We start from the raw sequence: 15806 nt of genomic DNA on the forward strand, positions 1-15806 counted from the left end.
AACAGTATTACTAGAAAACAAATGACATTATTAATTGTATTATTTCAAGTAGAAAAACTACTAATAAACCACTACGCTACGGGTATCCCTACATACTAGTCAGCAGCAGAAGTTGTTAAGCGGGCGAGGTATTCAAAATTACCTTGACACGTTCTTATTCTCGTAACAATAAAGTCGCGTCAAGATCATTTTGAACACCTCGGCCGCTTAGCATCTTCTGCTGCTGACTGTACCTAAGTAGGTAGGTTTTGTAAAATGCGGTAAGTACTCGGTCTTGCCGGCGGGCTTATCCGACAGTAAATTTCTTGGCGTCGTCCGTTATCTATGCTAAGCTGCCTGTCGCTGTAAGCAGCGCACACTGGAACCCGCCCATACATTGCAGTGCTCAAAACTCAACTTTGCAATTGTGGGTATTTTGTACTCAAATTGAAATATATGCATAAACAGGGAGATATTGCACCTCACTGCAGAAAAATACCTTCATTATCAGTTGTCATTACATAGTTGCATTATGTCAAAGGTCTAGGATTTTATATGTCACATCTCAGTGGTAATTTGTATTGATTAACAAAATAGTTATTTCAAGTAATTGTAGTTGGTATGAATAACTCAAAATCCGCAATGACTTATCTTGAGCAAGGTATGTAGATTATGTTTTACGTATTTTATGTTCTAAAACAATTTTGGGTTTGTGGTATTCCGACAAATAGTAACATATATTGTAATTTAATAAAAATGGTCATATTTCCGATAATGGACAACATCTTTTGATAATTTTTAGGCATGATAGCTAAAAAAGTTGTCGTTATTAAGATTCTTTATTCGAAAGTAAAAGATGTTGTCCAGTTTTCGAAATGGGCCAAATTTTTTGCTCCGACTATTTGATCAGGCGTTTTTACTTTAGCGAAAATATAACTTTTTCTCACTAAAACAATGTTTTAGTGCGTAATATTTTACCTTAAGGTTATTTCTATGCATTTCGACTGTTTCAGATGAAAAAAGTGATACAATTTTACTTAATAATAACTTAATAACTTCCTTAATAATAGATCAACCAAAACCAGGTTTTGGCAATATTAATAACGGTAATGTGGCTCGAAAATTTTTCCAAAACTACGAAATATCAGCCGAAATTACTAAAATAGATGAAGAACTCATACGTCGCTTTTACATAATTTTACAAACAATTTCCAGTGGCTACAAGATCGATACGTGTAAATTCAAAAAATACTGTCTAGAGACAGCAAAGTTATATGTAAAACTGTACCGGTGGTGTCGCATGACACCTACTGTTCATAAAATCCTTATTCAAGGAGTCGCAATAATATCTGAGCACCTGATCCCAATAGGCAATTTAAGTGAAGAGGCCCAGGAAGCGAGGAATAAGGATTTTAAAAACTATCGAGAGAGATTTAGTCGTAAAACTTGTAGATTCGACAACATGACAGATGTTTTTAATAGGCTCTTGGTTTCTTCTGATCCCATCATCACCTGCACACGACCTCTGCCAATTATTAATTCAAAAATATTTCACCCGGAAGCTGTCAACATGTTTATCGGTGAATATGTAACGTCATCATAGGAATATTTTATTTTTTAATATAAATATAATGTAAATAATTATTATTATAAGCACTACTTGACATTACGAATGTAGAATAGTATTTTTTTTGCTTAATTTTACTTATTGTAGTTTTGAGCACAGCAATGTATGGGCGGGTTCCAGTGTGCAGCGTTTTACTCGTACATACCAGACGCAAGTAAAATGTACCTACATACTTTGATTGTTGTTATTTTTTGCATGTATTTCTTGATAAGTTTGGAGACTGATTTGAATATAATGACATTTAAGTATAAAGCAATTTTGTTTATTATTATTTAAAAATATTATAATATAAAGGCAAAATAATCATAATAATACAAATTACAACTAACACTTACAAATAAAAATTAAAACTATAAATTTAAAAAAAACAAACCGCTCCCTGCCGTTCCCGGTGCAAAGGTGCCCATGATGCTCGCAGCATTTCCACGCTGGATCACCACGGACGGCCTTTGCACAAGGAACGACTCGGAGCGGGGGCCCTATTTTGTTTTAAATAATTAATAGAATCAGTCTAGTCATCTACTCAAAACTACCCCGCATTCGAAGTTATATCCACCTTACATTATGCTTTAACAGAAAATTATTGAGAACACCTTCTTTTCACATCTACATTTATAAAATGGTACCTATAACTGTAAGAAAATCTTGAAGTTAATCTATTATTCGATGGTCGTCGCATTACTTTGCATTGGTTTGCAGCTTTGCATTTTTACTGGCACTTGATTTAAACCCGAGAATGCGCGATACTGCTTTTATGGCGTTCATCGCTACAGACCATTTACTACTAGATGAAGCACGCCGTTACTAGTTTACTACTCATTTTTATTATTACACCATAACTATTTAGTATGACATGATATTTTTTTATTTTGTGTGTAGTTTGTGATAAATTAATTTTATTGGATTTAGACACTAACATTGTGTAAATTTATCAATTTCCGCTACCGTTAGATTGTCTGGAAGATATCGCTTTTAACCGATAGGATCGCATGCTATTTACCACTATAACACTTTAAACTCTCGCGTTTTGTACACATATTTAATTACACAAACGGGTCTACCGCGATATAATTTCATTGTTTTTACCTTTAATTCCGACGTTTCAGCTGAGTTGCACCAGCTGTGGTCACGGAAAGACTGACGTCCCACCAATGTCAACAGATATATTAATAAAACACCACTAAACTACCCGAAATTAGTTTATAAAAATGTTTGGGGTAGACAAAGAAATTGCAGCTACCCGTTAAAGTTTAATGTTTATTGTCCACGGCACGACACACAACACTCACAGTATCCGTACACTGGTCCGAAGATATATCCGCTGGTTGAAATGTTGAAACGTCGGAATTAAAGGTAAAAACAATGAAATTATATCGCGGTAGACCCGTTTGTGTAGCTAAATATATTTACCACTACTTCGGTTGCTGTTTTCTGTGTGTTTTGTTTTTATAATTGAGATGTGCAATAAAGAGTATTTGTATGACAGCGCAATCGGTATTTTCTGTACGCTCACATTTACGTCGTGTAAGGTCAAGGAATTAACTTCGCATTCCTTGCCACTTCGTACCTTGTCTTGATAATAAAAATAGGAGATCCCTAGCGGCTTTCATATTGATCGTCATTGTGAAAAGGTACCTACGAAGTGTCACAAAAATCAATTTTATAGAATTTATTTTAAAACAAATTGGTGAAATGCAAAAAAGAGCTTTGTTAAAAAATCTATCAGTTTCGTAACTAGCCTGATATAATTTCTCAGGCTATTATTATTGAATGTATAAAATATTACCAAAATATCAAATAATATAATACAGTGTTATAATAAAAAATGCCGTTAGAATGCAACAGAGTGATATGGCTCATAAAGTATCGATACTTCACTTGTGTTTTATGTTTGGTGACGAGGAGTATACGTACACTATTTAAAATGCGTAGTCTATTAAAGTAATCTATAGTTACTGCAGACACTTAATGTCGATCGTAAAAATTGCATTTGGAAACCATTTCTGTTAATCTCTTGAATAGATTGAGTGCATTATAAACATGCACCGAAATCCCTGCAGAGTGCAACGAAATAATTAAACTAGGATTGTGCGCGAACATTTTGATTGCGATTATTCGTTTTATACTGTAAACAATGCAGAATAAATAGTGTAGAGCTACCTATTGGAACGTAAAGCCTTGTATTAATTCAGTAAGGTCACATGGGGTTTCTTTTGCACAAGATATACAACAGTAGGAGTATTCCCGACAAGTATTACTCTTGCATTACAGTTTCTCTTTTCATTATTCCGACTGAACGTCTAGCGATACCAAGGAGGAGTTTAGGCCGAAGGTTGCCCCGGCTCCGCGGCCGGCACTGCTGACACTGCGGGGTTGCGAAATGCATCACAATTCAATTCTGAGGTCGATTTCCACTTCTATAGTGTCGCCGGTCGGTCTCTTGTGGTTAATGTCTTTCAGATTTATGATCTTAATTTTTCTCCCAGATAGGACTAGGTGAATAAAAACAACACTCACCTGGATGAGGTTCTTGGCAGCACGGGTCTCGTACCTCTCAGCTGGCACCCCCAGGATATCCCACTCCACGCAGAGATATTACTCTCTGAGGTCAATTCCCACCTTTATAGTGTCGCCTGTCTATTTTTTTGATTGACGTGTTTCAAATGTATGATCTTAATTTTTCTCCCAGATAGAGCTAGATAAATAAAACCAACGAAAACAACACTTACCAGGATAAGGTTCCTGGCAGCATGGGTAATACCTCTCGTGCCTCTCAGCTGGCACCCCCAGGATGTCCCACTCTACGGAGGGATAGTACTCTCTCAGGTCGATGCCCACTTCTATAGTGTCGCCGGTCTGTCTCTTCTGGTTGATGTGCTTCAGATCAATCTGTGTGACAAAAAATATGAAGGGTGTTTAAATACAAAGAATGCATAATGTTTTATGATTTTATTTTAAATTTTCGCCCCGTGCGGCGCGCAGTCACGAGGCGGCAAGTAAAATATTAAATGCCGGCCATTTTGAGGCATCTTGCCGCACGAGGGGATATGGGGCAAACGAGTAGACGAATCGCCTAATGGCAGCAATTACCGTATAATAATATATTATGTATTTTACCTGATCTCCATCATAGCTCCAGCTCCCAAACTTGAGGAAGCAGGTCTGCTGGTCGAAGGGGAAGTAGCGGACGTCGATCTCGCAGGAGGACTTAAAGATGGCCGGCGGCGTCCACAGCACCTTGCCCGTGTAGCTGAGGACCGCCTTCGTCATCGTTGTCACCACGTACTCGCCGTCGGCGCTGGGAAATACTTTAAATTAGTAAGCGAGTTGAAATATACGAAATAGACAGAATTTATCATAATAAATTGGACTCAAAAAATCATGACGTGAAAAATCAGTGACGTCACGATTGATGCTAACTGTACCTAAGCGAGTTGTTAATTCTAAATATTTTCTTCGCATAACATATACCTACACACAAGTTTTAAAATATCTATTACTTTGGAAATATGCACTCCTGCTTCACCAAGAATTGTTCATTACCATACAAATATACATAAAGTTGCTTCTCGTTAACTCATTCATAGTTGTTTTGGAGATCTATTTATAGTACCGATATCCATAAACAATTAAATTTAAAACCATGATAAGATAAGATAAAAAAGATAAGATAAAAAAAAATTGTTTATTCAAGTAGGCATATTACAATGCGCTTATGAACGTCAAATAAACCTTTACCGGCTCCAACCGTACACCTCAGCCCCGAGAAGATTTAAATCCCCTCTCAATTGGAGGAGGGTATCCCAATATGGGACCGGCAACAAACTCGGCGGGACACATCTTTTCAAAACATTATTACATCTTATAATTAACATGCATTACGAGTAATTAAGAAAAATACAATTTAAATTACTACAGAATTCATGCAATTATACTCAGTGAGTACATAACTTTATACAAATACGTAGCTCTTTCAGAAAGCATATCAAATTCTTACAAAAGGAAAAGAAAATAAAAACAATAAAAGAAATGAGAATACATATTATATGAATCTGACTGATTGTTATGAGATGCTTTCATACAATTTGATGTGCTTTCTTACCTGAGCTGAGTCACCTTTAACTCTACACATAATACAATGCTTTTAATTGCTACTTGTCGTTATTACAGTTTCTGGTTTGGACCATGCATGTTTGTCTGTCAAGTAGTCCTCGACTCTGTAATAAGCCTTCAACATCAATGACAACATGAACTCCTTTAAGCGTAGCAATATATTATGTATTATGTCCTTAAGTTCTAATATTATACAGCTCACATCGTCAACACGTCTGCTAATTGATAGCATCGACAAGAAACGGAATGATACATCAGGCCGTCAAAACAGGCGCGTGGCCATTAATCATCCGAGAGCTACGCACGTGCGCTAATCTTACGGGTGACTGGCCAAGGGATGGGGGGCAGCGGCATTCAATATACACATGTAATAGACGACAGATCACGTACTGTTAAAAGCATGTAATAGTAGGTTATTAACATATATTGAGTGCCGGGGACCCGTGCGGTTAGGCTCTCTGTTAATAGTCGCTTTCCTCTTAGAGTAAATGAGAAAACGCTATGATCAGCTACGAGCGTATAGGGCTACGAAAACGTTGCCAGTGAATGCGATAATCATCAATCTTCGTGGTAGTCATTTTGTAGATTTTCCGAAGTGTTTATGTTTAATCCTAAATAACAATGTTTTGTTTATTTATATATTTTATACTTAATTGCACAAAAGCAGGGAAACAAGTGACTTTTAATTTATCGACTTTGACAACTACTGGGCCAAACAGAAATTTATACCACTAGACAGTGTTTAGCAGGTGCTTGTAGAACATTCGTTTAAAAGTAACTAAGCTCGCTTAGGGCTTATTTATTCCCCACATCTCCGCTCCGGTCTGCCTCAGTGGCCAGGCAGCCTTATAAGACCTGTCAGAAAAAAGTTGATAACAACAGCGGTTTTGCTAAAAACTGTCAGGATGGTAATCGTTTTTAAGGTTCACAGATACCTATGGAGATATCAAAAACTATGTCAATTTATGGTTACAAATTGGGGATCACGTGGTGTATGGCGCCATACTACTACCTACTGTTTCCTATGGTTTATGCCACTCAACCGTCCGTATGTCCGACCTATACAAGTGAGTTAGCCCCTGACGGGTTTATGGGACCTGTCACTAACGACGGAAGACCGCCGCGGCCAGCGAAATGATTCATTTTTCATGAAATATTAACTTGATTCATCTCCGGACCTGAGCTGAATTGAAGGATTACTTAATTAAGCTGTTATTGGATCATACACATTTTGTTGTATGGTTAACTTATTAGCGTTTTACCTGTAGACATCATAAAGTTAAGAGAATCAAAAGCAAATTTTTACGCTGCACCCTTACAGGCGGGATACATCTTTTCGTTACTTGAAACTAATAAGAAAAACGTAATATATATGGTCCCGAAATGCGTTCAAGAAAGCAAATGAGGTGTGTTTTTTAAACTTTGAATGATGTGCGTTGCAATACTTGCAATATATGGAATCAAAATAATTTAATTATATATATATATATATAATGCAAATTTTATCTCTAACATAGAAAACGCTTTTAAAAAGGCTCAATGACTTTAACTAAGTATATCTACACAGTAAGAAAAATGGTGCTATAAACAGTTACATGTCCAAGGAGGATACTTCACGTACACTTCTAGCAATAAAATCCTTACAAAGTCATTCTCCTTACGACATGAAAGACAGTACGTTACCATCGCTATTACATATCCCACCAGCACTCTCCACTTTACGATATCAATTTGTACAGATCAACTTTCTATCCTAAGGGAAAAGGCGAAGTGCAACTCTGCAAATTGTAGTAAATAAATTCGTTGACCATTCAATTTCCGTTCTGCGCATAGATTGTTTACTACCAGAAGATTTATTCGTCGTTCGCCTCATGCGTAAGAAATTCCATATGTCATGGGCCCGTGACAGTCGGTAACTCTTGAGAAAACCTTCTTCTTCCCATAGGATTAGAGTACATTCTTGTTTAACGGTCTGTGTAGACTGAGAAGCACCCGGTCTGATTGATGATTTCAGCAAGGTCCTATTACAGTCGAACTTGTAGTTTGAATTTTAACTTTAATCAGATGCAGTAAGGCTCAATTTTTATTGCCACGATCATGAGCTTGTGGTATTCGGCTACATAATTTACTATTACGATGCTATGTGTCCTTTCCAGGGATACTCTCTTAGCCGGAACGTACGTACTTTTATTTCTGTAATAAACTTCCTGATGAGTTTCTTACGTAACTTTGTCACGACACTAATCATGTTCCGAGCCTACTCTAGACTAGTCCCTTAATAAGAATCGTGTGTTGAGTTGATGGAATAATTTGGGTTTCTTGAAGGCCGTTACTTAGAAAATGAAATTAATAAAAGGAAAATCTTTCGTGGCTTTAGAATCGTGTATTTATTCGTTGTTACATATGAGTTTATAAGAGCAATACATAAAAAAAATATCTTGTTTGTTTGGTTAGTAGTGCCTGTTCTTAGGATTCGGTGGCCAAGCGGACCTCAGGCTCTTAAGTGAGCCGTGGCAAAATCTGGGACAACACTAGGAAAATGATGATGATCAGTACCATTGCGTCCAGATCTTAAATTTTGACATTAAAATGTTATCTAAATTGTGTAATTTTGTTCTCATTCGTCCGTGAGTCTCGCTTGTGCTAATACATGTACCTACACGACTCGGACAACTACGAGCAAAATGCACCCGCAAATGATTACTAAATGACATCATTTGGATATAATTTTGATGTCAAAGTGTACGTTCAATTGGCCTCCAGAAGTGCTAAGATGGCCGGCTCTTTATCATTTGTCACCATGCCTGTCACGTTCTAACAAATATGTAAGTGCGAAAGTGACGCATGGCATGACAGATGATAAAATGCGACCATGTACTTGCTTCAGGATAAATACATCATTGTAGTGTTCGTCATCTGCCTAAAAATATAAATAAATAAACTACAAAATAGAACTTACTTCCATTATAATTAAAATAGGTACTTTTTGAAACTTCCATATAATTTTTGTGCATACATGTGTTTTGTTAAACGTGATATAATTCTCCGGTCTCCGGTCCCCCCGTCACGGTACACATCATACCGAGTGTTCCGTTCTCGGGTCCATAATGCCCGACATATAAAATATTATGCCGTTTTGACTCTTTGTCTCGTAATATGGTTGTCGTTTTTTGGTAATTTTATTGCGATTTAAAGGGTCGGAGCTTAAATGGGCAACAATAATATTTGAGTGTGTTTTTGCGAGAGAAAGGAACAAAGGGTTTTGGATAGGTAGTTGACTTTTCTTTTGATCTCGATTAAGTTTCACGTTTTTAGGCGAGTGTGAAATGCTTACGTACATATAAGTACTGAATTCACTAACTTAGCATATAGCACACTAACAAGGAAAGGTCCAACTGTCCGGCTCCGATTTGATTTATTTTTTATATGTTATAGAGTAGTCCAAAATAACAGACACATATATTTTTTAGCTGCCCAAACTCAACCTATTGGGAGAAATTGCCCTCCAAAGTACTGGTGATGACCAAACCCTCTAGCTTCTGTAGAGAGTTTCGTTCAAGCAAAGTGCTAGTTAGTAAGCTTACTTGTTGTAAAGCACGATATCAGGTAGCCAGATGTGTTCAGAGGGCACGTACAGCTCCTTCTGTCCGCCGTACTCGTTCGGGTCCCATTTGAACTTGTGGTCTTCCCACTCCTGCAAACACAGTGTTAGTTACAGATACAACATAGTGTTTTCATTTTGCTATGTAGCATAATTCGACCCTTAGCTCATATGTCACCGTAAAATTGTAATCACTAGGAAACAATCTCGCTAGTTAAATTATAAACTGACGGCATGAAGATTACAACTAACCTAACCTAACTTACGTTAGACTGTAAACTAGACGGGTGCACAATCTTATAGCCATCACGCGTTTGATTTAGCGTAAGCCCACTAGCGGATGCGACGGTACAGTACAGACCATCCTAAATCCTAAATCCTAAAGCCGCCGTGCAGTGAACTAATATAATCTTTAAAAGAATTTACGAGGGTAATTGCGAAAATGGCTAAGTGCAGAATGTGGTTGATTGTAAATATGGAGGTTAAAAAAAAGTGATTTGCAAGATTTGGCAAAGACAATAAATGGATTAACAAAACTCACTAGAAACCATGGCCAATAATGTTTGTCTTTATCTATATCCCTACACCAAACATACCAAAATTCATTAAATAACACAGGAAGCAGAATTTATATCCACGCTGTACGCGCGGAAAACAATTTGAGCTGAAATTGCTCGGTTGCATGTCGCAAGGCAATATTTAGCTGCATTCGGGGCGCTACATTCTGGGTCTGAGTTCCTTAAATGTTCGTGAAATATAAGTGTTGCTACAGCAATAATGCAATGGTTCTACAAAGGAATGTTGTGTTTTAATAACTATATGAACAACACTGAAACTATTTAGAATCAAATAGATCGTAAAGCGATTATTTCCAATAGTATTTTCTCTTCTTAATGCGACTCCAGCATGGATACGGTCGATCTTGTCTACGTGACAGCGTGATAAAACGGTGTCCGTCACTTTCAATCCCACGGTGGTAAAAAGTGACGGTTATTTATCACGTGGATAAAACCACCCATAATACGCAGTCTGATTTAAACGGTCACGATTTTCACACATTATTTTTTAGTTTAACTGGACTTGCTCGTTTCAAGGACAATGCCGATTGTCCCCGTGGTCTCGGAAAAATATCGGCTAAAGTAAACATCATCATCTTCTAGCTGCGCGAGATTTCCTAACTACCCGCACTTGGTCTTTTTAGGGTTCCGTACCCAAAGGGTAAAAAACGGGACCCTATTACTAAGACTTCGCTGTCCGTCCGTCCGTCCGTCCGTCCGTCCGTCCGTCCGTCCGTCCGTCCGTCCGTCCGTCCGTCCGTCTGTCACCAGGCTGTATCTCACGAACCGTGATAGCTAGACAGTTGAAATTTTCACAGATGATGTATTTCTGTTGCCGCTATAACAACAAATACTAAAAACAGAATAAAATAAAGATTTAAATGGGGCTCCCATACAACAAACGTGATTTTTGACCAAAGTTAAGCAACGTCGGGAGTGGTCAGTACTTGGATGGGTGACCGTTTTTTTTGCTTTTTTTTTTTGTTTTTTTTTTGCATTATGGTACGGAACCCTTCGTGCGCGAGTCCGACTCGCACTTGCCCGGTTTTTTTTACAAACTTTAACGTTATGCACACTAGGTATATGTTTACTCGGTTGACACACAACATTAACGATTTTCGGTTTCACAACCGGCGATTCCACTTTAAAATTTATTCCATTTATGTAATTACGTTTTAGGAGCTTATGCCTCTGGGTTATGTTTCCTTAATTATACTCACATGTTCGAGCCATACGTTGGTGGTCAAGATTTGATCCTTCAAGTTCTGAAACAAAAGAGAGAAAAAATATTATTTTTTAACATTTTCACTGCCCCCGACGCACATGTGCATCCACCGTCATACAAGTTTGTTTCTAGGCCACGCCCCTGGCAGTGAATGCGTTAATCAAAAAGTCAAAGTGACATTAAACTTCGGGCTTGGTTTGAGTGCAACTGGATAATACTCAAATCTTGAAAGAAAAGCAAACTAAATTTGCTACATTTTGCATTTGAAAGTTATAAATTGTATGAAGATGGCAGTTGTCACCGCACCCAAGCTACCTATTTGAAAAATGCTATAGTCGCGGCAATTGTGACCTCCTTTATATAAGTTTAATCAAGATAATTATTAAGGTAAATGAAGGTTGCACAGATGTGACGGTTATATAATGAAAGGCATTAAAATACGAGTTTGGGTTTATGAAACGAGATGAAAGCGAGTTATAGTACCTATTTATGTACAGTAACATACACTGCTTTATCAACACACATATTATAAGCTCTCTATATTTGATCACACTGTTTGCAAATTTAATTTCGATTAAAACGCCATCTCGACTGACACATGAAATGAGGTCAAAGCAAATTCCTTTGTTATTCAGAGATATTTGAAATTTGAATGTCATTATTAAATCGACATCGACGTTATTATTAATTTGTTACGTTTGTTCTAACAAGACAGTATATCTTAATGGTGACTGTAAATTGCGATTTTTGAACGCATCATAGAGGATTTATCTTTGTGTAGATGTCGCAATCAGCCGCACTGAACGTTCAAAACCTACGGCCCAATTCTAATAATGCTTACAGATGTCACAGCGTTATCAACACAAGACAACAAGTTGACAAGTGGTATCGTATCGCTGTGACAGCTTATGAGTGTTGTTCGAATTGGGCCGTCATACATATACATGAACATTCAATAACTTCATTAAGCGGGTCCTGAGGAAAACCATTACGTTGAATGGAATGTACATTAGCAGGGACTCTATTAGAAAATTAATAATAGGATATTAGGGCTAAAAGGTCTACCTACCATATTTCGTATCTAGTCACAGTGACAATCAATATGAAAGTATGAGGTCTCTCATACCATTGTCACCGTGACAAAGTGCAAAATGGGTACCTAGGAAATTAAATTCTTTGACTGTATTTGTAGCTGTGGAAGATATTTATTTTAGTTTGTATGGTTACATTTTATTCATCATTTTTGCTCAACCTAACAGAAGGGAATGTTTGGGTCAAAAATATTCTGGAAAACCGACGTTTTTCTGTGCTTGCTAGGCCACCAGCGCTTATTTCCCTAGCTTAATAATAAATATCTCTTATTGTTAATTGTAAAGATACGCTCGAAAATTCCTTGCCGGAAACAAACGACTCCACCAATACATCACTGCTAGATCAACGCTAACTAATTAAACAGGATAAACTGCACTTTTACAACACCCATAAATTATGCAGGCCCCTTGCATTGCGGGTTCGCATTGGTTACGCGAGTGCGAGCGAGAATTATTTATTAATTTATTTATTCATCATTTTAAATCAGGCAACAAGGCCCATATTACAAATACCTTATAGACTAACATAACATATATGCATTTTTATAAATTTAAAAAACTAAAACACTATTTAGGTGACAAAACGGCGTGGCTCCGTTGAATCGTCTGGTCTTGGTTATAAAGCGGATCAGTTTTAATTTAAGAGTCCGCAGTAAGCTCGGTTCTTCATTCAGTTAAAATAACACTTGCACAGTCTGGGCTACCATTGTCGCTGCCAACTTAGCTTGGTCTAACTCTACGCATATAACCACAAACAAAAATCGGACCGACAGCTGGCAAAATACATATACAAATAATTTATTTATAACACCAAGTTACAGGTCAGGCTTAGGTCTAGGAAATACATTAGGTAGTATTTCATAAACATAAATTATTAATCATAATGTACAATAGGTGACGTGGGCTCGACATGTCTGACATTATCTGACATGCTAATAGTTTTTAAGTTTTTAGGTTACAGTTTTTCTTTTTAATATTTTGAAATTTGATCTATATTTTATAATTCAGTGTGGTTTTTTTTATATGTTATTAGTATGTTTTCTTTTTTTGTTGTTGTTCAGTATGTATAAATTTTAGTGTCTCTCTTTTTTATGTCTGTTTTTTGTGTGTCGCTGGCGTAAGTGTTGTCGTCTCATAGTTTTAAGGTCCAATGTTTTTTTATGTCTGTATGTCTTTGTTTTCTATATGTAATATGTTGTGGCGCTAAATAAATGTATTTCCTTTCTTTCTTTTTAATCCAATATCGGATTCCGCCTTTTTGGGAAAGAGCAATAAAATGTACTAAAAATACAGAAAAACACGTACCTAGTTATTTTCATTTTACTTGCTTGCGATATCAGATCGGACAATGTGAAACCGTTCATACTGGTTTCTATAAACTCGCTCCTATTTCTCAAGCGATTGCAATAGCTGAGCGCCATGGGGTTGCGACTATTCGTTTACATTGTGACGTCCTTTTCCTATTACATTTGAAAGAGTGGGACGAAAACTGGCTTTGATATAGCTAGGGTTATCAAACTTCACTTTATTAATAAAATGAAAAATAAAAAAGTCTGTAGTAAATTTTTTATGAGACAAAGTGTAAACTTTCTATTTATTTTTCATCAAGGGCACGTTTTAAAGGTAATGAATAGTTCCTAAAATTGGAAGTTTGGAACTTATATAAAACATAATTGTAAGTATGACAATTTCTCGCAAATAAAACAACTCGTACCAGACATAAATATACTCATGGACAAATTTAGAGGCACGTATAAAGTGGTTTAATTACTGGATTATATAGCACATAAAGGTATTTCAATATTAGTAATTAGAGTTATTTTTGCGTTCCTTTAAATTCTTAATCTAAGTAGCGTGTTTAGATATACCCACGTTGTGCATAATTATATAGAGCGGCACAAAATGTTAATGTTAATGGAATGTTTTGTTTTATCGTTCACTTTGTAATGATTTAGTTTTAAGTTATGTAAGTTTCTCATATAAGCTTGTGAATTGTAAAAATTCTTTTGAGAAATAAAGATCTTTGAACCGAAATTTGTCCATGAGTGTATTATAAATTATAAACCTCAACACCAGCACCAAAAGATACGCAACCGTGTTTGATATATTCACGGCCCGATTCGAACTTAAAGATACGTCAATTAATAGATCTAGAAACGACATTGATTAGATATGTCAGTGTCAAATGTGACGTTTCTTCAAACAAAAACGTCACTTTTGACACTGACACATCTATTTATTGACGTATCGTAAAGTTCGAATCGGGCAGTATGTTAGATAAATGTTCATGTTATTTCAGAGTGTTGTTTTAAAATAAGAGCGTATAACTTCCAGTCGGCTGCGTTCGTGAGGTTCTTAGCCAATTTTAAATTAGCTCCCAGTAAGAGGTAACTTAGATACTTATACAGGATAGTCGAGCCCAGTTCGGTTCTCGGGTCGATAGTTGGCTGGTTGCCAACTGTCGTCAAATCACCATGCGTAATGTTCGTCTATTTTGGTCGCCTTTTGACAAGATATCTACTGCCCCCCTATGTATAACAACGGTACTTAACGTTGGGAATGGTACATGCTAAGCTAAGAATATAAATACAGATGTGATTGTCAGATCTTTCTGTCAGACATGTCAGGCGGACAAATAAGGTAAACAGACAGACAAACCATTTATACGTTTGCCACAAAATAAAGAAATGAAGATTTAAGTGGGGCTCCCATCCAAGTACTGACCCCGCCCGACGTTGCTTAACTTCGGTCAAAAATCACCTTAAATCTTTATTTTATTCTGGTTTTAATATTTGTTGTTATAGCGGCAATAGAAATACATCATCTGTGAAAATTTCAGCTGTTTAGCTATCACAGATCACGAGATACAGCCTGGTGACAGACGGACGGACGGACAGCGGAGTCTTAGTAATAGGGTCCCGTTTTACCCTTTGGGTACGGAACCCTAAAAACAACAACAAGGGCATCACTAAAACACTAAATAAAAACAAAAAAAGCATCAAAAAAGGTAGGTAGTGCTCTGTGCGTTGCAGCAAAACAAAAGGGTTCAGGCTTAGTAATACGCTCCACTCTTTTGGGTGATGTACTATAAATTTTGCTAGAACCCAGATCACCTATAAGGTCCAAATGTATCTGCGGACAGATTTCTGGCAGGCATAATCTATGCCTAATTCCACCAGAAACGTGACGTTTGGATGTCAATTGCAGCTGCATTACTGTTGCGGCGTCGTTGTTGCCGCCGCTGTACCTATCTGCACAGAATAAATAATAGTACTAGGTACAGAAGCCTCACTCTCTAACAAAACGCGTCTGTTACGATCAGCACAGATATGGCCGCTAGGTGGCGACAGCGCCACGCGCGGATTATGGCTTTCCCCAAAATTGGTGTGGAACGGATGTACTTTTAGCTACCTGTAGCAAAGCGAAATCGCGGAGTGAGCCAAGCCTGCTATCTGTCAATCTTCTTAAGAAAATGAGTAGACATTTGCCGCCGCATTACTGCCAGGATTATGACGCTCATCCCGTCACCGCTTAGTTGACTGTCCACCGGAGACATCTCATATAGAAATTTGACTGACATATCTGTACGTGATTTTATTTGCTAATACCTATT

The 15806-nt window shown here is 37.1% G+C and overlaps 1 protein-coding gene across 1 annotated transcript in view; it reads right to left on the reverse strand.

Moving 5' to 3' along the window:
* LOC134798606 (acetylcholine receptor subunit alpha-like 2) overlaps positions 1 to 15806 on the reverse strand; it is a 42357-nt gene that overhangs the window by 14093 nt on the left and 12458 nt on the right. The window contains exons 2-5 of the mRNA XM_063770969.1: positions 11098 to 11142; positions 9304 to 9413; positions 4724 to 4904; positions 4336 to 4495 (exon numbers count right to left, since the gene is read on the reverse strand). Coding sequence (XP_063627039.1) covers positions 4336 to 4495; positions 4724 to 4904; positions 9304 to 9413; positions 11098 to 11142 — 496 coding nt within the window. The remainder of the gene's footprint in view (positions 1 to 4335; positions 4496 to 4723; positions 4905 to 9303; positions 9414 to 11097; positions 11143 to 15806) is intronic.

Source organism: Cydia splendana, chromosome 17 (genome assembly GCF_910591565.1).
Source record: "Cydia splendana chromosome 17, ilCydSple1.2, whole genome shotgun sequence".
In the NCBI taxonomy this organism is placed as follows: Eukaryota; Metazoa; Arthropoda; class Insecta; order Lepidoptera; family Tortricidae; genus Cydia; species Cydia splendana.